Below are 21,590 nucleotides of genomic sequence, written 5' to 3' on the forward strand. Positions count from 1 at the left end.
TTCAGTAAAAAGTTACACCAATTTGAGCGTCCGGTTTGGGGGGAAGATGGGGGAGAAATCGGTAAATTAGTAGTTGTTTTAGGTTTTCCATCAATATTTCTAAAATTATGCTTAAGCGTAAATTATGTTCTATACTCAAATTTTCTATACTCAATCATAGAAAAATTATACTGGCGTCAAACAGCGACAGCTTGCGTAAATCGAAAATCAACAGAAATATGCAAAATACAAAGAGGTGTCAGACAGGGTTGTATACTGTCCCCACTGTTATTCAATTTATATTCAGATAGAATATTTAAGGAAGCACTGCATAATTTGGAATGGGGTGTGAAAGTTAATGGAATTCTGATAAATACAATCAGATATGCAGACGATACAGTTATTTTAAGTGATGATATAAATGGATTACAACACCTTTTAAATGCCATTGACACAGTTGGAAGAGAGTTTGGCCTAAATATAAACTGTTAAAAAACAAAATACATGGTATTTAGCCGTTTGGCCCATCAAGATTCACGGTTATATGTTGATGGTCATATAATTCAAAGAGTACCCAGTTTTAAATATTTTGGTTGCCATATTACTGAACAACTAGATCCAGATAAATAGATAAAATGTAGAATCGAGATAGCCCGCACGACATTTTTAAAAATGAGGTCATTCTTCTGTAATGATACCTTGCAACTTCAACTTCGAAAGCGCATGATTAAATGCTACATTTGGTCAGTTCTCTTGTATGGTGTCGAAGCATGGCCATTAAAAATATCCACCATTAACCGTTTGGAGGCCTTTGAAATGTGGCTGCACAGACGTATACTGAAAATACCATGGACGGCTATGCTGACAAATGTGGGCAATGTGCCAGTCCTTAAGAGAGCAAATGCTACCCGCGAGCTGCTTGATAATATCAAATATAGAAAGATGGCCTATTTTGGACACGTAGTAAGGGGAGACCGGTATAATATTCTTCAACTTATTATAATGGGTAAAATCGAAGGACGCAGAGGAATTCGTAGAAAGCAGGCCTCTTGGTTGAAGAATATCCGGGAGTGGACAGGAATAAAGAAAGCAGAACACCTATTTAGAATAGCTCGAGACATAGACAGTTTCGCCATGTTAATCGCCAACGTCAATGGGACTTGATAGGGCACGTTAAGAAGAAGAAGACTCAAATTTTCTACATAAAATTTAAAACAAAAAAGGTCCAACACATAATTGTTATAAAATCAACGGTTCCAGAGTTACGGAGGGTGAAAGTGGAGGTTTTCGATACTTTTTATATTTTTTGAGCAATTTATAATAGATCTGGATCCGCGTATGAAAAAAAAGTTAATTAATAGCAAGCTGAAAATTTGTTAATAGCTTAAGGGTGTCTAGTCGGACAAACTTTGATATATGGCAACACTGGAACAGCGGAAGTTTTAATTGTGGAACAGGTTACAAATTTGGAACGGTCAGACCACGAAAACGGCACATGTATTTTGTCCGACAGAACAGACTTAAACTCTTCGAACAGAGATTAAACTCTCATGCAAAAATCAGACTGCTATTTATTACCAAATGGGCGTTTTAATGAGTGGAACATGTAGAATATGTCAAATGACAGGAATTATGACAGGTGATAAATAGCAGTCTGATTTTTGCATAAGAGTTTAATCTCTGTTCGGAGAGTTTAAGTCTGTTCTGTAGGACAAAATAAATATGCCGTTTTCGTGGTGTGACCGTTCCAAATTTTTAACCTGTTCCATAATTAACTGCCCCGGTTCCAGTGTTCCCATATATCAAAGTTTATCCGACTAGACAACCTTAAGCTATTAACAAATTTTCAGCTTGCTATTAATCAACTTTTTTTTCATACTCGGGATCCAGACCTACATGATTATTACTGATGAAAGAAATTTTTTTGTAAATAAAATTTGTTATTTCAGTGGCCGATGGTATGTTAGTGATAAACCCTTGAAGAAACGTCAACCTCACCACCCAAAATCATCATCAATTGTGCAAATAATATAAAAAGTATCGAAAACCTCCACTTTTCACCCTCCGTAACTCTAGAACCGTTGATTTTATAACAATTATGTATAGTACCTTTTTTGTTTTTAATTTTATGTAGAACATTTCTGTATAGAACATTGGTTACGCTAAAGCATAGTTTTAGAACTATTGACGAAAAACGTAAAAAACTACTAATTTACCGACTTCTCTCCCATCTCCCCCCAAACCGGACGCTCAAAATGATGTAACTTTTTACTGAACATTATGTGGAGCATATACAACAATTTGGTGTTCGAGGATAACTTTCACTTTGGATGTCTGAGTTATGTCATTATTTGGATCAATTTTATCATACTAATAAGAGATATAATAAAATAATAATAGATATAATAATAAAAATGTGACTTATTAAATGCATTACCAAATATATTCAAATTCTTGCCAAAAACTAACAATTCTGGATTATACTTATGGCTTTTGGTATCTGGTTCGCTGGTAACTTCTTGATACCGAATGGTACTGCTGTAGACTTTTTGTAGACCTGGGATTCGGCCCTAGGCCCCTGTAGCTGGAGATGGTAGTCGTTGCAGTCTATCTAGAGGTCATGTTGTCTTCGCCTTATAAGTAGCATCACCGGTGATGTTGACGGCTTGAGGCTCCCGAAGGGAGAAAGGTTGATTTATTCCCAAAAACTATAATACAAAACGTGTATAAGTTTTGACATCAAGAAGAAAAGGTACCCTTGCCAAAAAGTATTCAAAAAGTAGCAGATGGCAAGGGGTAAATTAAATGCAATTAAGATGAGGGGAATAGTGAAATAATTTGATTACTCACATGCATATATATGAAAGTTAAAAAGATATATTTAAAACTAAAATATTAGAACACATGCTTTTAGAAGATTGGAGGTTAGGTATAAAAAATATTAGAAAGACTGTTAGATGTAGAAATGTAATTAAAATATGATAATTTTCTTACCCCAAGAGAAGATTTGATTTGGAACAAAATGAGGCCTTATCTAAAGCTCATCTCTTTAAATAAATTAATTCTTCCCTTTCATTTTCAATTTGTGTCAGCGGGTAGGGATGAAGTGTCACTGTCATTGAAAAAGACATTTGAAATGACGACCAAGTACGTATGAAGTAGCAGGCATGTTCCATATTGAAAGACAGATATCTAGAGAGTAAGGATATACGGGGTACGTTCAATATGTTCAGTTGATGATTTAGAAAAGAGGGTTGCCTATAGAACGGGCGCCAAACAAGTTTTTAACGAAAAGGCAAGTTAAAACATATACAGAAGATAATTATATGAAATATTGAAGAAAATAAAGTAAAATAATTATTTAAAAAAATATATCAAAGATGTGATGTTTGTAACATTACAAGAGTCATATATACACTCTCTAAGGATAGCTTAGGATTTTGTAACCCGTTAGGGTGTTTGTGACACTCTCTGAATGAATTGAAATATAAGACGTCTCTAGTTTTTGTTCTAAAACAAAATGTTTATTTCTATAAATTTACTCCTAATACAGTATGTGGAACCAAGTTTTCGTTGAAATTTTTGCCACGCTGAGAAGGCAGGAAGTGACATACAATTCATAGAACACCCCTAGCCTTCTTTGCCTCAGCATTCATATGGTTCACCATTCATATGGTGAAACTGTGTCTCAATAAAACTTAAATTTTAATATTATTTTTAATTTTATTGAAGTAAAATTCTTAAATGTGATTTATGTTAACTGAAATTTACAGGAATGATAAGCCCAACAAACGGCACAGCAAAAATCAATGGTCATGATATCCGGTTAGACATCGCAGGAGTCAGGAATAGCTTGGGCCTTTGTCCACAACACAACATCATTTTCGACGAGCTCACCGTCGAAGAGCACTTGTACTTCTTCAGCAAACTCAAAGGTTTGTCTAAAAGCAAAATAACAGCAGAAATAGATAAATACGTCAAGCTGCTTGATCTGGAGCCAAAGAGGAAGGAGAAATCCAGTACTCTATCAGGGGGAATGAAAAGAAAACTTTGTGTTGGAATGGCCTTGTGTGGAAATTCGAAGGTTGTTATGTTGGACGAACCTACTGCTGGAATGGATCCATCAGCGAGACGAGTGTTGTGGGAATTATTACAGAAACAAAAAGAGGGTAAGTAAAAAAATCAGCTTCAATTATTGTTCCTTCCTTCCACACATAAATATTCATCATCTTCAATGGTGCTATCTTCCTATCAAAGAGCCTCGACTTTCCCAAGTGTATGCGCCAGTAAGTTCTATCCATTGACGACTTTTACCAGTTTGCTGCGCCTATTTCTCTACCATCCTCATCTACACCATCCTTCCATCTGAGTTTTGGCCTAGCGCTATTTCTACTTTCCACAGGTTGTGACATAAGGATTCTTCCAGGAAGGCTGTTCTGCTGTAATCTTGCTAGATGTCCTGCCCATCTTCGTCTTCCTATTTTTGTAAGAGATATGACGTCTTTATCACCAAATATATATGTTGTACTCTTCTAGCTTGCATGTTGTATCGGCAACTAGGTCCACATCATTTGCATATGACAAAATTTGGGATAATTTACTAAAAAACGATTTATACGTCATATTTTAAAACTTTCTCTTGTCTCCTCACCTAGTCTCTATCCAGCGATGTTTCATTTGACCAATTACATACTCATTAATCTAAATTATTTGACGTTTTAATTTATTATTGTAGGTCGAACAATATTGCTCAGTACACATTTTATGGACGAAGCTGATCTTTTAGGAGATAGAATAGCAATCATGGCTGGTGGAGAATTACAATGCTGTGGATCCAGCTTCTTCTTGAAGAAGAAGTACGGTGCGGGATACAGTCTTATTATGGATAAAGCGAAAACTTGCAATCCACATAAAGTTACAGAACTGCTGAAGAAGTTTATACCAGAGATAGAGGTAAGACGTTTAATAGAAAACGTAAGTGGTAGTCAGGGTTTGAAGGCTGGAGGTATCGAAAATTTGAATTTTATGATCATGAAATTTCAAAGTTTTAAATTTACCTCACACACAAATACTCCTACAATCCCAGCTTCGGGAGACATGTGTATTTCGACAGAAAAGTAGGACCCACCTACCTATCTGATTTTCAAGGTATAGCACCATCCCTCCCCATTACAGGAACAGGACGAATGGGGAGGCCTTCTACTGAAGGTTACTTTGGATATCCTGTGTAATGAGGCATTCCCTTTATGTGGTTAAGCCACCTGGTTTTAGGGTTACCTAGAAGAGCTTGAATTTTGAATCTTCCTTTTGCTGTTGGAGTTTCTCTACGACAAAGGTATGGATTTAAATGAAAAAGGTATATCCACTTTAATGAAAGGGATAGAAGATGTTCATAGCAGCAAAAATGGGCTTCTTGTAGTGATCAGTAGTATTAGAAGGTATCGAAAAACATTGTGATTAGTATCTTAAACTATTCTTAAGCTAAGGGCTGATCATACCGGACCTGTAAGGGATGCAATGCAAGCGGCCGCCCCTGTTTTGGAGGCGCCCAAATGAGCTTTTTTTCTGCTGGTGTTATACAATATACTAATTGTATGGTGATACCCAGGCGGGTATCTTATACCCTAGCGCCAAGACTGCGTAAGCTTATAGGAGAATACCTACAATTTTAATGTTTTAATTTTTTTTTTCAGATCCATAGCAATGTTGGAAGTGAACTAACTTACTTGTTATCTGAAAATAATGCTCCTGTATTCGAAGCAATGTTAAAACAAATAGAACAAGAATCAAATGAACTTGGAATCAGGAGCTATGGTATTTCTTTAACCACTATGGAAGAAGTTTTCATGAAGTAAGTTAATCTTCTTTTGCTATCTAAGCATCAGTAAGATTGTTGGTAAGTTAGAAGTCAGTAAAAGAAAAAAAATATGTTACATTCCCGTATTATAAATCAGAATTCTCTGGTAAATTTGCCTATTACCCATAGACATCCCAAACAGTGTACGAGATTAACAAAACGTATAAATGGGTAGTGTACAATTTGTGAAATAATATTGTTAAAATATCGGGAATGCGGTCTGCGGTTGAAATTATAATTTCATGTATTTCCGAAGTTCGATATTTCGTTGATTGTTGTTTTTATGTTTTCAACTTCATCAGGAACATACTACAAAATTAATTTACAATTAAATACAAACATAACATTCACAATATTGCCACTTACGACATGTTGTAATTTTGTGAAACTTATTCTATCAGCGGCCAAACGCATACTGGGCCCTTAGCACGCCAAACAGAATTCTATTTTGCTGACGTCACAAAATCGAATTTCAAAATGCAAGAATCGACCGCTGCTAGGCAACGTGACGTCACTAAAATAGAATTCCATTTTGCATGCTCTCACTATTGGTCTTCACGCGTCCGGGCCTCGATTTTTGACCCTTCGCTTCGTATACTAAACAGATACGAATCGAATACGTTCGATAATGAAACGAAGCGAAGGGTCAAAAATCGAGGCCCCCGGTACGGCACTGGTTCCGGTACATACCCTAAAGAAAAGTACCGAAGTTCTTAAATTTTGCAATGTAATAAGAAAGCCTTCTGTAGGTTAAACGAATATTTCTCTTTCTACATTTTTTTAAATTAGTTATTTGGAAAGAATTTTTCAAATAATCTACTTTTTACAATTACAATTATATTACGTTTTAGAGTTGGTGCAGACCATGGACAAGAAGAAATTTACAATGAAAAACAGAAAAAGGACAAAAAAGAAAAAAATCCTATACTCACTTCTGCTGATTTAGGTAACTTTTGACTTTTTTTACTCATTAAAACCGTGGAATTGAGTTAATTGATCATTTGAATAATCTGTCCCTGTTCTATGTTTTGTTCTATTCATATTTGGATTTAGACTGTCACTAGGAACTTTCTCTACATGAGGAACATCCTGTACTCTCAGATATTATTTGTTCGCAATAACTTTTCCCATGTGTCCATTTTTCAAACAAATTAAGTCAAAACATAAAGTGAAACGAACGTCGATGTGTATCTACATTTTGTGTACTGTATACTATATACTACATACATCGGCGTACGTTTCACTTTATCTTCTTACTTAATTTGTTTGAAAATGAATCGTGTTGCATGGGAAAAGTTATAGCGGACGAACAATATTATTAAATTGTCTGCAAAGTCGTTTATGGTCATCAAAGTAGATTACATCTTTATACGCTAACCGCTTGAAGTGGAAAATAAGCGGAAGACATTCGTTGGTCGTTTCGTGTTTGAATTTGTATCAGCTCGAATGTCTGACGAAGCAGGGATGTTGAAATGGCGTCATAGGTTGGATACTAGCTGAGCCACCAAAGAAATATTACGGTAAAAACTCCACAGGATGGATTTTATTTAAGTATGCACCTTTAATGCAACTCTATAATATTTAAAGGGTTTTTACCCTAATATTTGTTTGGTGGCTCAGCTAGCATCCCAACCTGTAAGTACATATAACCAACTTGCTTTAACCTTATAGTCCAAGTAATGAATCTTAAAATATAGTCCAAGTAATGAAGCTTAAAATAGGACGAAACCTCGCAATTTTTACAGAATGGATCGATTTGCTTGAAAATTTGAGAATAAGTAGTAGATAGTCCAATGATCAAAATCTATATAATGCTGAAAGGCGCTTTTACCATGGGGGTGGTTGTCACCCCATCTTGGGGGTGGAAATTTTTTATTATATTTTAACCACAAAAGTTAGTAAAAACATGCATTCTAAGCAAAAAAAGTTCTATACATTTTTTTGATAAAATTAATAGTTTTCGATTTATTTGCTATCGAAGTTGTTAGTTTTATATCGAAAAAATCAATGTTGTTAATAAGTTTTCGGCTAATAACTTCAAAAGTTTTCGTTTTATCAAAACAACTTTTCTTAACAAAAATGTACCTTTTGAAACAATAAACAAAACCGTTTTTTTAGTTTTTTTAAGACTAATAGTAATCGAGCTATACATTATTAAATGTTAGCTCTTCTTCTTCAAATGCTAAATACTGTAGTTTCAACGTCAAAAGACGGGAAAACTATGCATTTTTCGAGGATAATTTGTTCAAACTAATTTAAAGCATTTTAAAATATCTATCTCCAGAAATAAAAACAAAGTCATTAGCACAAAAATTTAGTGACGTATATTGAAAAGAATGTTAGTCCCTACTTTTTTCAGCGAAAAAGTGATCCGAAGCAACCTCCTAATCACCACCCTAATTAAAATTTGTCATTAACCTTATTTGGTCTTCTTTATTTTTATATTAATAATAGGTTCTAGAAGTGTGACCGTCTTAGAATGATTAGTTTTTAAAAAAATGGAGTTAGAAACGAATAACGAATTTTTGTAGTTTGGATAAAAATGGCTTTTTATTCAGAATAGAAAGATTAGCATCAGAGATACGAAAAAATGTTTAAATATTAAATTTTAGCTTATTTAATTCTAAAAAGAATGGTTTGCAAATATTCTTACTACTGCAAAAATTGAGTGAGCTGTTGATAATTAAAACTTGTAATAACATGCAAAAACCACCTTTACCAACCCTTTCAAAGTCACCTCTTTTTGCCACTGAGGATTTTAAAAATAATTAATATTAATAGGCTTATAGACCTTATCAAAACCTACAAAATTCTTTTTTGACAAACCTTCTGGGATAAAAAATAGAAAAGTTACGGTTAAAAAATCAATATATTTTTTTGAAAAAAAAAAGGAGAAATCCAATTGGAAGCATAATAATGTAAGTTAGCGATGTTTTTAGTCATTGGCCTTATTCATTCTTCTTTATTTATGTATTATTAATAGATTCTAGAAGTTTGACTGGCTTAGAAAGATTAGTTTTTAAAAAACTGGAGTTAAAAGCGAATAACGAATTTTTGTAGTTTGGTAAAAATGTCGATTTCTTCACAATAGAAAGATTAGCATCAGAGATACGAAAAAATGTTTAAATATGAAATTGCAGGTTATTAAATTCCCAAGAAATTGGTTTGAAAAAATTTTTTCTACGGCAAAAATTGAGTGAATCGTAAATTAGTATATTGTTGAAAACCACTTATTTTTTCGATATAAAACTAACACTTTCGATAGCGAATAAATCGAAAACTATTCATTTTATCAACAAAATGTATAGAACATTTTTTGCTTAGAACGGATGTTTTTATCAACTTTTGCGGTCAAAATATAATAAAAAATTTCCACCCCCGGAATGGGGTGGCAACCACCCCCATAGTAAAAGCGCCTTTCGGCATCATATAGATTTTAATCCTTGGACTATCCACTACTTGTTTTCAAATTTTCAAGCAAATCGATCCATTCTGTAAAAATTGCGAGGTGAAAAGCTTCAGTTCCTGGACTAATAGGACAAAACCTCGCAATTTTTACAGAATACATCGATTTGCTTGAAAATTTGAGAATAAGTAGTAGATAGTCCAAGGAACAAAATCTGTATGAGGCCGAAAGGCGCTTCTACCATGGAGATGGTTGCCACCCCATCTCGGGGGTGGAAATTTTTTATTTTATTTTGACTGCAAAACTTGGTAAAAACCTTCATTCTAAGCAAAAAAAGGTTCAATACATTTTTTTGATAAAATTACTAGTTTTCGATTTATTCGCTATTGAAAGTGTTAGTTTTATATCGAAAAAATCAATGTTTTTAATCAGTTTTCTGCTAATAACCCAAAAAGTTTGCGTTTTATCAAAACAACTTTGCTTGAAAAAAATGTACCTTTGGAAAAAATAAACAAAATAGTTTTTTTTTATTTTCTTTAAGACCAATAGAAATCGAGCTAGTATACTTTATTATATGTTAGCTCTTCTTCGTCAAATGCTAAATATTGTAGTTTCAAACTAAAAGACGGAAAAACTGTGTATTTTTCGAAGATAACTTGTTCAAACTAATTTAAAGTAATTAAAAATATCTATCTACAGAAATAAAAAAAGTCTCTAGCTCAAAAATTAAGTGACTTATTATGAAAATAATGCCAGTCCCTATTTTTTTCAGCGAAAAAGTTATCGGAAACTTCCCCCTACTTACCACCTTAATTAAAATTAGTCATTGACCTTATTTGGTCTTCTATATTTATGTATTGTTAACAGGTTCTAGAGATTTGAGCGGCTTAGAATGATTAGTTTAAAAAAAATGGAGTTAAAAGGGAATAACGAATTTTTGTAGTTTGGTAAAAAATGCCCTTTTCTTCAGAATGGAAAGATTAGCATCAAAGATACGAAAAAATATGTAAATCTAAAATTGTAGCTTATTTAATTCCCAAGAATGGGGTTAGCAAAATTTTTTATGGCAAAAACTGAGTGAGATATTGACAATTAAAACTTGTAATAACATGCAAAAACCACAACCCTTTTACAGTCACCTCTTTTTGCGACTTAGGATTTTAAAAATAATTAATATTAATAGCCTTATAGATCTTGTAGAGACCTACAAAATTATTTTTTACCAATATTTCTAGAATAAAAAATAAAAAGGTTACGGTTAAAAAATCAATATTTTTTTTGAAAAAAAAAAGGGAGAAATCCAATTGGAAGCTTAATAATGTAAGTTAGCGGTGTTTTTAGTCATTGACCTTTTTCATACTTCTTTATTTATGTATTAGTAATAGATTCTAGAAGTTTGACTGACTTACAGTGATTAGTTTAAAAAAAAACTGGAGTTAAAAGCGAATAACGAATTTTTGTAGTTTGGTAAAAAATGCCATTTTCTTCAGAATAGAAAGATTAGCATCAGAGATGCGAAAATATGTTTAAATATGAAATTGTAGGTTATTTAAATCCCAAGAACTTGGTTTGAAAAAAATTTTTCTGCGGTTTCCCAAAAATTGAGTGAATCGTAAATTAGGGCAGTCAATGAGGGTATTTGGCTTTGAATTCCATCCTACTACATCGATTTACTTGATATTTTCACAGTAAGTAGGGAATAGCACAAGAAACAAAGTCTACCCAATGCCGATGTGCGCTTTTATCTTGGGGGTGGTTCTCGGGGGGTGAAAAATGTTTTGGTTAAAATAGCTACGGAAGAGGCTAGAGAACCTAATTTTAAGCAAAAGATGTTCTAAAATTTTTTTTGAAAACTCAATACTTTTTGAGTTATTAGTGGTTGAAAATTAGCCATTTTCATTGAAAAATTACACCTTTTCGGACGAATTTTTGCGAATACCTTAAACACTATGCATCTAACAAAAAAACTTTATAAAATATTTGTGTAGGTTATAACAAAACAAAGAGATTGGTTCCTTCATGAATCTTCTAGTTAAAATACAAAGAGGGGTATGGTAGGTAAGAAGAGATTGTTTTTTGCTGCATACTCAAATCGGTATATTCCACTTAAAATAACAGAGAAATTGTCGATTTTAAGTGTTTATTGATACTAATAACTTTTGTAGGGCTTGAAAAGGCCTTTAAAATGAGCAATACTAAATGTCGATTACATGTAAACTAAGCGAGATATTCTGCAAAAAATTGATGACTAATGTATTTTACGAAGAAATGTATATTTAACCCCTCATCCACCAGAACTTAAATACATCGTTTTGCTTCTACAGTGGAACCTCGATTATCCGTCAGGGCACCGGATCAAGGGTATGACAGATAATCGAAAAGACGGTTAACAGCACATACAAAAAAAATAAAAATAAAAATCATGGTACCTATTATGGTGACACACTGAATTATGATGACACACTGAATTATGGTGACACACAGATATTGACTAATAATTACTGTGCTGTGTGTTTTTATTTTCGGCTTGAGATTCTAAAAATGGAACTCTAAAAGCAGGGTATCATTATTATCATTACCTATTTAAATTGAAATTTAATGCAGAGCCCTGAATAAGAACAAAAATTATTTACATAAAAAAATGCGGTTGCGGCATAACTGCACGTGTACATTTCAACGAATTTCGTTTGGCTTATCACAATGCTCAAACAAAATAAATTGATGACTAAATTTTTACTTATGGATACAATATAACTTATGTATGGACCCTGACGGTTAGCAGAGGTGACGGTTAATAGAGAGACGGATAATAGAGGTTTCACTGTACAATATTTGTTACTATAGTGTTATTTCTATGTACAAAAAGTTGGACTGAATTAAAATGAACGGTTTTTGAAAAAATAAGATTAAATTATACAGCGCATTTTTAAATTTTCTTAAAAATCTTCCTTTTCCTCCATGTAACTCGAAAAAGATAAGATATATGAAAAAAATATATTACAGAAAAATGTAGGCTTTCTCGTAGGGCTTCAAATTTCCTTTTCATTTTTCCTTACTGTATCTCTTATCATTTTCAAGTAACATGGAGAAAAAGAAGATTTTTAAGAAAATCTAAAAATGCGCTCTATAACTTGATCTTTTTTTTTTCAAAATCCATTCTTTTAAAGCCGTCCAACTTTCTGACCATAGAACGCATATATTGACACTATAATAAAAGGTATTGTAGAAGGAAGACGATGCATTTACATTTTGGTGGATCTGGGTTAAAATTACTTTAGTTATCAATTTTGTTTGCATCATATCTCGCTTAGTTTTAATGTAATGGACCTATTATATAGCTCATTTTAATTAAAGGTTTTTACAAGCACTACAAAAGGTATTAGTAGTATTATAAACCTAAAGTTGACCGTTTCTCTGTTATTTCAAGTTGAGTACATCAATTTAAGAATGTACCAAAAAACAAACTATTTTCACCTACCATATCTCTTTTTGTATTATAACTAGAAGATTTATGATAGGGGAGTGCAATTAGAACGAAAAGATACAATGTTTCGGAAAAAATCAAACAAGGTTATATTTTTCTAAAAGTTTTTTTGTTAGTTTATAAATATGTTAAAGTAAAAAGTTCTACTCACAAATTTCGCCGCTAATTGTTTATTAATTGTTTTTTTGTATAAATAATGTTAAGAATATGGGTGAATTCAACATTTTATTTTGATAAAAAATGTTTTTATTCTAGTTTTGATTATGCTGAACCCGAATCTGACATTACAATTTGCAAATTCAAAATGGCGGATTCAAAATGGCGGCTTTTTTCCTAAAAATCCTTAAAAAGTAGTTGTAAAATCCGATTTTTTTTATAAAACGAGTTTGTTTACATATATGTGGATATTTTTGAGAGGTTGCTGAACCTGAATCAAATCTGGATAATTTAAATTATAAAATGGCAGATCCAAAATGGCGGATAACTTAAAAAATAGTTGTAAAATCATAATTTCTTTACAAAATGTATTTATTTCTACATATATTTATTTTTGAGAGCTTTGATAAGCCTAACTTAAATGTTAACATTATAATGAAATAAAACCATAAGAAAGAACATTTTTCTAAAACATTTATTGTCTTTATTTTTAACAGGTTGTTGAATCTGAATTAAAGATTAAAAATTTAAATTTCAAAATGGAGGATCTAAAATGGCGGATATTTAAATGAAAAACAAGTAGAATCCAATCAAACAAATATGGAATTTCATTCTTAAAAAAAAAAGATAAACAAATAATTTTCACAATGATATTAAAAATTAAAATGTATTAGAAAGAATATTTAAAAAAAAACGAATTTTCGATTAGAAGGATATAATTACATATTGAAACATAGTTTTTATTTCCAAATAACTTTTCTTTATAAACATTTTCGATATTGTGAAATATAAAGCTACTTTACTCCTGAGTGAAATTCATATTTTTTGACATACCTCGTACAAAATTAACAAAATTGGATATTTGATGGTTGCATCTTATGCTATATTTGATGCAGAGTATTTTATAAAGAATAACTTTTTTTCGTAAAACTGATATTAAAAAAGTTATCAATAGGTTCCAAGTTACGCAAACACGGACTGGGACGTTTCGCCGTCGCCGTTTCGCCGTCGAGCCACTTCGCCGTCGGCCGTTTCGCCGTCGAGCCAGTTCGCCGTCGGCCGTTTCGCCGTCGCCATCCCGGCATTGGTTAAGTTTACAAGAACGTGATAACATACTAACTTTTTCTATACTAAATGTCGCAAGAACGTGATAACATATTAACTTTTTTTATACTAAATGTCAGTGTACATAAAATGCTGATGTTGCTAGTAAAACCAAGTTATATTTTCGTATTCAACTATACATTGTTTTTGTCTGAAAAATAAAATATTTACAGTATTAAAAATATTTAAAAAGTTATATTTCATAATTATGGGCAAGTCCTCTAAGATATTCTCAAGGCTGTATGACACTATGCATTTTCTTGTATCATTTCTAATATCGTTTCTTGTATACATTTTCTTGTATCATTTCTTGTACGTACATTTGTGCCCTGTATGACACTATGCAAGTTCTTGTATCGAAAATTGTATGAAATTCGGCACGTGATTGGTCGAAATTTTGTTTGTCACCCTGTGTCACGTTATGGTAGTACTGCATCTACAGCTACAGCTGATTTTAAAGATTTTATAAAATTTATAAACTTTTAATTAACATTTTAATGTTAACCAGAATTTTACGTTGACTGTTTGAGGTTGATTATTTGTGTTATTTTTTTTTGATATTTGTGCTAAAATATTTGCATTAGAATTATCTTCAGTTTGATCCAAATTAGGAACTATTGTATTTTCGTCTTCGTCTATTAAAAAATTATGCACCGTGAAACCTAAATTTATAGTATGAACTTTACTAGGAGCTAAATATATGGTTATTAGTAGAACAGTAGTCCATACCAAACGGTATATTAAGTATCAAGAAAAGATTTATAAATAATACCTACAAAAACACAAATAAATTCATCAATACATGATCCCATTTTCATTTCAGCCGCCATTATGAGTAAGTAATTATGACATTTTAGATGTTTTACCAGCAGGTTTTACGTTTTTGCTCTTTGCGCAGAAATTGGCGCAGTTCTTGTACAATAATCTGTGTCTGACTCAAATTCTTGTATCGTTTCTGATATCGTTTCTTGTATCTGTGTATGACACTATGCATTTTTTTGACATATCAGAAACGATATTAGAAATGATACAAGAAAATGTATAGTGTCATACAGCCTTAAAATATCTCCATCGGCATTGAAGTTTCGGACTAATCTTAAAATTCGCTCATCCGCGTCCCTATTTTTTTTTTCTTTTTCAAGGGTGGTAGATTTCCAGCAACTAATTGTTAATAGTGAACATCCCTACCCTATATGTATATAATCGTTCGAAAACCATTCAAAACTTATATACAAGTAATGATCATCCCGAAATTATAAGTACGAATGCTAACAACGAAATGGCGACGGCGAAATGGCTCAACGGCGAAACGGCGACGGCGAAATGGCTCCACGGCGAAACGGCCACGGCGAACTGGCGACGCCGAAACGGCGGCGGCGAAATGTCCTAGACCCACGCAGACATACTGTATAAGAGCTAAAAAAAAATTTTTTTGTTGAACATTTATTATGGTTGAAGCTTATTATTAAATGTATTTTAGGTAATTTTTACAGAAAAAACTTTTGATCACTCTGTATATACATTTTTTCAGCTGGTAATTTTCGGTTTTTGTATTACATTTTTGTTATCTTTCTTAGTTTTCTCAAAAAGAAATTGTTTATTTCATTTTTAAATTAAAATAATTCAGTGTTTTTTAAAGATTACATCCCAAGCTTTAAAAAAATAAAAAAAATTTTATTATATTTATTCAAACTTGACTAATACCGTCCTAAAATGGTGGGAATTCTGTAAAACTACGAAGTTTTCAAAAATTACATTTTTTGAGACATCGTATTATTTGAATGAAATTTTTGAAATTTTTTTTGAATGAAACATCGTTTAGTCAGATGATTGAGAGGTAAGTTGTGCAAATTTGAGAGTTTTATAAGTAAAATTGTATTAGTTACACATTTTTAAATCATTTTTAAACAAAATTCATGTAAGGCTCATTTTCCGCCCACACCGTACTTACGTCCATACATTTTATTTCTTTTTATTACAACCATAAGATAGCTTATTTCATCTTCTTTCATGTCCAATTTGTAATATTTCTTTTGATCCATTAGTTAAAGAATTACATTAAAAAAACTCAACCGTGCACTTCTTCCAACGCTAGTTTACAGTGCGCCAATGTGTGTGAGAAGGGTGACTTTAGCGTTATAAATAAAAAATTACAGAAGCTAGAGATTTAACTTTAGAAAAATCTTTATATAAGGTTTTTTTTTGTAAAATTTTCTGAATTTTTCAATGGTCAAGTCAGTTTTTTTCTAAAAATTATATTTTCGGAGTTATTTAAAAAAATATCTAACTTCGCTGTTCATTTGTTTAATAAAAAATGAAGCACCCACTTCTCGAGTAGAACTTTTTGATATGTTGTTTATTAAACATTTCTTAATGAAATTACAAAAAGTTTTATCTTGTTTGATTTTTTCCGAAGTGAAAATCTAAATGCACTCCCCTATGAAGGCAAGTGACTCTTTCTTTTTTTATAACCTACAAAAATGTTTAATATAATTTTTTTAGTTTGATGCATATTTTTTAAGTTATTCGCAAAAAACCGTTCGAAAAGGTATTTTGTTTTAATGAAATTGGCAAACTTTCAACCACGAATATCTCAAAAAGTTTAAAAAAATTATAGTTTAAAAGAAAGAGTTTAAAAAAATTATAGAACAGTTTTTGCTTAGAATTAGGTTCTCTAGCGAATTCCGTGGTAATTTTAACGAAACATTTTTGGGAACCACCCCCAAGATTAACGCACACATCGGCATAGGGTAGATTTTGAATTAAGAGATCAGTAAAGGCTAGGCCCAAAGTTTCATTAAAATCCATGCAGTAGGACAGGATTCGGAGGTAATATCCTATTCTTGCTCCCATTGACTGGCGTAAATGACAGTGGCGGCTCGTGATTTTTATAATAGGGGAGGCTATACCTAACTGTAAAATATCTAGACAAATTTGCACTAGCAAAAAAATGCGCCAAGAAATGTAATTTAGGGTCCCATTTTTTATTTACATTTTATAATATCATCATAATTCACAATTTCATGAGATCATATTTTAAAAATAGTTAGTCTAATTGTAAAAGTTTAATACCAAAGTTTGTGTCGTTTATTTGTTTTTGCACGATTGATCATTTTTGACTGTTTACCGTGACAGATTTTACGTCAGTAGGTGACATTTACTAGCAACTCGACGGTAAGTAATCCAACTCGACGGTAAGTACTCCAACTCGACGGTAAGTAATTCACTTACCGTCGAGTTAAAAAATCTCTTAATTTTAATTTATTTTGAAGAATTTCTAAATATGGAATTTTATCGTCTGATTTATTAACGACTGTAAAAGTACGCTGGATGTTCGTTTTTGTATTGGGTACTTTTACAATTATTAAACCATCGGTTTGTTGGATGTCATTTATAGTAATATTATATAATTCTTCTCTTCTACAGGCACGAGATATTCCCAATATCATTGCGACCTATAAATTATGAAAAAATCTTCATTAGAGTATTTCTTTTACCTAAACTAGCTTATATTACCTTGTGAACTAGAAATTCTTCATCCGATGCTTCCATCAGAAATTTTTCAAATTGCTCCCGTGTAAAAATGCTCGCTTTCTTAGGCCTATAGCCAACATTTTTTCTCTTCAAATACGCGATCAAAGTTGAAAACTTGGAAATATCAATGCCATCATAAAGAAAAACGGTGGATTTAATCATTGAATATTCTGCCCAGAGGCTTCCAGGAGCTTTCAACTGCATATGTCTTTGAACGAAATATGCCAATACAGTATTTTCTTCGATTCTTAAAAATTCTTGCCTTCGCACCATTTTTTAAAACTGGTAGGTATTTTGATAACGGATTTTGGATTTTTCGGGAATACTTGCGGAACACCCTTCTTCCCAAGCCCGTTCAATTTCTTCAAATTCACTTTCGCTCATATTTTAATTTATAATAATCAAAATTGTACTTAAAATTATTGACAACTAAATAAGAACTCAATTCTCCATTGTTGTTATGCACCCTAGTTACTACCTAACAACCAAAGTATCTGTCTTGATAAAATGAATGAAACTAGTCAATATGACGAAAATGTTTAATTTTATAATTTATAATGGTATCAATCGTGCAAAAAACGTTATAAGCATGTCGAACGTTAAGGGTAACCGATCTCAGACAATAATTGGAATCGTCGCTCCGCTCCTCCTCCAAACAATTGTCTTCGATCGGTATAAAACCCTTACCGTTCTCCATACTTAATATACTATAACAATTCCATCTTTGTAAGTAGATATGCATATCAAAATAGATACAGATTTGAAGTTTTGCAGTCCATACAGGATGAAGCTTCACACTTTTTAAGATACTCAACAGAATTTTTTTAATTCTAAACGCGGCCTACTGCGAATTCAAAAACACGATAAATTACCGATATTTTGCTTTGCGTTACAGATATCGGAAAAAGTTATTTGAACAAGTTTTTCCAAATATTAGTCTAATCCCACATACCAAATTTCATAACAAAATTCGCACTTTTAGCTTTTTCATTATTTTTAGTCAGGACCCTAAAACTCGTTGTCCCGAGCACGTAACCACGCAACGGAGCCGAGAAACTACTTAGCCTCCCTTGGTATATCTCCGGGCAGCGTGTGATGGCACCGTAGATGCCGCGTATCCTTAAATACCTGCTGCGCTGCGCGGTGCATCAGCTACGGAGGCTGTTCCACTTCTCGGCTCCGTTCATGCATCTCGGGATAACCCAGGGTCCTGCCTACAATAATACATAAAAAAACTGAGACGCAATCATGCGTTCTAATGCTAATGCTCCGTGCGTATGGATATTTAGTGATAATATGGAATTTACACGTTGTATAATAGTGAGAGTACTTGTTGTTTTCGCGATTCATGATAAACAAAACAGTGTAGCGTGTGTAAAAAATTTATGGGGAGGCTAAGCCTCCCTTGCCTCCTCTGACGAGCCGCCACTGGTAAATGAGTATAATATTGAAAAACATTGATTTTTTCGATATAAAAGCTAACACTTTCGATAGAGACTAAATCGAAAAATATTAATTTTATCAAAAAAATGTATACAACATTTTTTTGCTTAAAATGAATGTTTTTATCAACTTTTGCGGTCAAAATATAATAAAAAATTTCCACCAACAAGCTGGGGTGGCAACCACCCCAATGGCAGAAGCGCCTTTTGGCATCATATAAATTTTGATCCTTGGACTATCCACTACTTATTTTCAAATTTTCAAGCAAATCGATCCATTCTGTAAAAATTGCGAGCTGAAAAGATTCGGTTCCTGGACTATTAGTCAAAATTTAAATATCAACTTTGCATTCATAAAAAACGGTTATACTTACTTTTAGGTTTTAACACTGATGATGATTTTTAATAAAATCGAAAACGTTCTGTGATATAGCCCTTAAAGAGATTTTTAATAAAAAAATGTTATACCATTTACAAAGGATTTTCTCCAATTTTTGTGATTGATGGCATACAGCCAACTACAGGAATTTTTTTTTAGGAAAGGGCTTTTTAAGGAAATATTTGTTTATGATTCATATTTTTGTTTTTAGGTCCAGAATCTTTATCTCCCTCGTACACTGGTGGTTTACATTTGATTGTCAATCAGTTCGTCGCAATGCTTATGAAGAAGATTATAGGAACCTTTAGATCATGGGTTTTGTTGGCGATTCAGATATTTTTGCCTATGATAAACGTTATTATAGTTATGAGTGTACCTTCAGGAAGTGTTCCCTCTGTTTTGCCGGCAATGCCTTTAAATTTAGCAAGATTCACTGACCCTATTACTTTAATTGAGCGATTTGACGATCCACAAAATTATACGAATAACTTCTACGGTGTTTTAAATGGATATGGAATGTCTCCAACAAATATTGACAATATTACCCGTATAATGTTAGACCTGGTAAGTATGTGGGACCTATAAAAAGCTTTAGGGGTATATAGGGTATGTGCCTATGGACTATTACGGATGCACTAAATCTTAAAATTTTAAAGTTACTCAAGATTTACTTAAACCAGTGTAGTGTTACAGTACTTGTGTTGTGCTAATCTTGGTAAAAGAAGAAGTTTTCAACACATATGTGATTATCAAAGGCTCCGTCGTTCAGAATCGGTTAGAGACGTGGGAATGGTTCTTTACATTTTCTTATTAGCTGGGAAATAGATGAAAAATAATAGACAAAGAATAAAAAATTCTATTTTTGTCTTCTTTCTCCATACCAATTTTCATATCTTTAAAATAATCATAACATATATTATTATAATAAAAACTATCGATATTACGAGTGAAAATTTACAAAAATAGCAAAATTTCAATCAAAAATTAGGTTGGAAAAAATGTAATCTTAAAGTTCAAAATCGGCATACGTTAAAAAAATCCATTTTCTCGGCTTCCCATGGAGCAATTGTCTTCATTCTTTTTTTGTTCCCAAGTAACTCGAGTAGAGCCATCTAACTAACGCATTATTAAATGTCAAACTTGCTTTTGTTTTCTTATAATAAATTAATTTATTTATTGTAACAAAAATTTTAAATTTATTTAAATAAATATTGTTTAAATAATTATACAGCTTTTAATTGAGAATATTTGTGTTTTTAACGTTAAAAGGTACACTTGTAGTAAGTTTATCTAAAAAAAGTCTACAACTGAAAAAAATATGTAGTTTTCTTTTCTTATAAATGAATTAATCTATTATAAGAAAACAAAGGCCAGTTTGACATTTAATAATGCGTTAGTTAGATGGCTCTATTCGAGCTACTTGGGAACAATAAAAGAATGAAGAAAATTGCTCCATGGGAAGGCGAGAAAATGCAACGGTTACCGATTTTGAAATTTAAGATTACATTTTCTCCAACCTAATTTTTGATTGGAACCTTTCTCTCCAACCTATTTTTGGCAATTTTCACTCGCATTATCGATAGTTTTTATTATAATAATATATGTTATGAGTGAGGACAAAAATAGAAAGGCGATGTTTCGAAAATTATGATCCTATTGTTTATATCTTTGCCGTAAATGCTGGTCAACTTTGACCGGTTGTATCTCAGGAACCACTCATTATAATTAAACGTTTCTTCTTTTAAAAGAAGCGTCCTGCCGCCGCTTTTTTCCAATACCGTTTTCATGATTTAATTTAATTTAATATTTCCCAAAATATTCTATTTGTTTATAAGCCAAAAATTGTTTATAATTTTAAAATATTCCTGAGGCCGCTTAAATAGTCCAATTTCAATTTTGTAAAGTATATTAAATAGGTACAGTGTCTTTTTGTACAAAAAGCATAGTTATTCTTATGTATCATATTATTGTTGTTATTTTAGCGACCGTAAATTTTTAATTAGCAATTCAATTGTTGCTAAAGTATTCATTCAGTTTCCATCGGCTTCTGGAAATATAATTTATACGAAAGGAGCATTTATATTTAATTATTAATAAAATATCCGGGGAAAATTTTCGTCGAACTAAATCGGGAAAACACTTCTCTAATACTATGCAGAATTTAATTACGGTGAATTTTTATTTGAGTGTTTTTGGTGTAAAGTTAAAATCTTTGGAGTTATAGAGCAAAAACTGAAAAAACACGATTT

General features: G+C 32.1%; 1 protein-coding gene across 7 annotated transcripts in view; it reads left to right on the forward strand.

The window, feature by feature from the left end:
* The window catches only part of LOC126892158 (phospholipid-transporting ATPase ABCA3-like), a 296,181-nt gene that overhangs the window by 188,941 nt on the left and 85,650 nt on the right, over window positions 1-21,590 (forward strand). For all 7 annotated transcript variants that reach the window (XM_050661624.1, XM_050661627.1, XM_050661621.1 and 4 more), the window contains 5 exons: window positions 3,753-4,148; window positions 4,715-4,932; window positions 5,673-5,830; window positions 6,688-6,782; window positions 19,553-19,905. In XM_050661624.1, coding sequence (XP_050517581.1) covers window positions 3,753-4,148; window positions 4,715-4,932; window positions 5,673-5,830; window positions 6,688-6,782; window positions 19,553-19,905 — 1,220 coding nt within the window. The remainder of the gene's footprint in view (window positions 1-3,752; window positions 4,149-4,714; window positions 4,933-5,672; window positions 5,831-6,687; window positions 6,783-19,552; window positions 19,906-21,590) is intronic.

The sequence above is a fragment of the Diabrotica virgifera genome, chromosome 9, assembly GCF_917563875.1.
Source record: "Diabrotica virgifera virgifera chromosome 9, PGI_DIABVI_V3a".
Classification (NCBI taxonomy): domain Eukaryota; kingdom Metazoa; phylum Arthropoda; class Insecta; order Coleoptera; family Chrysomelidae; genus Diabrotica; species Diabrotica virgifera.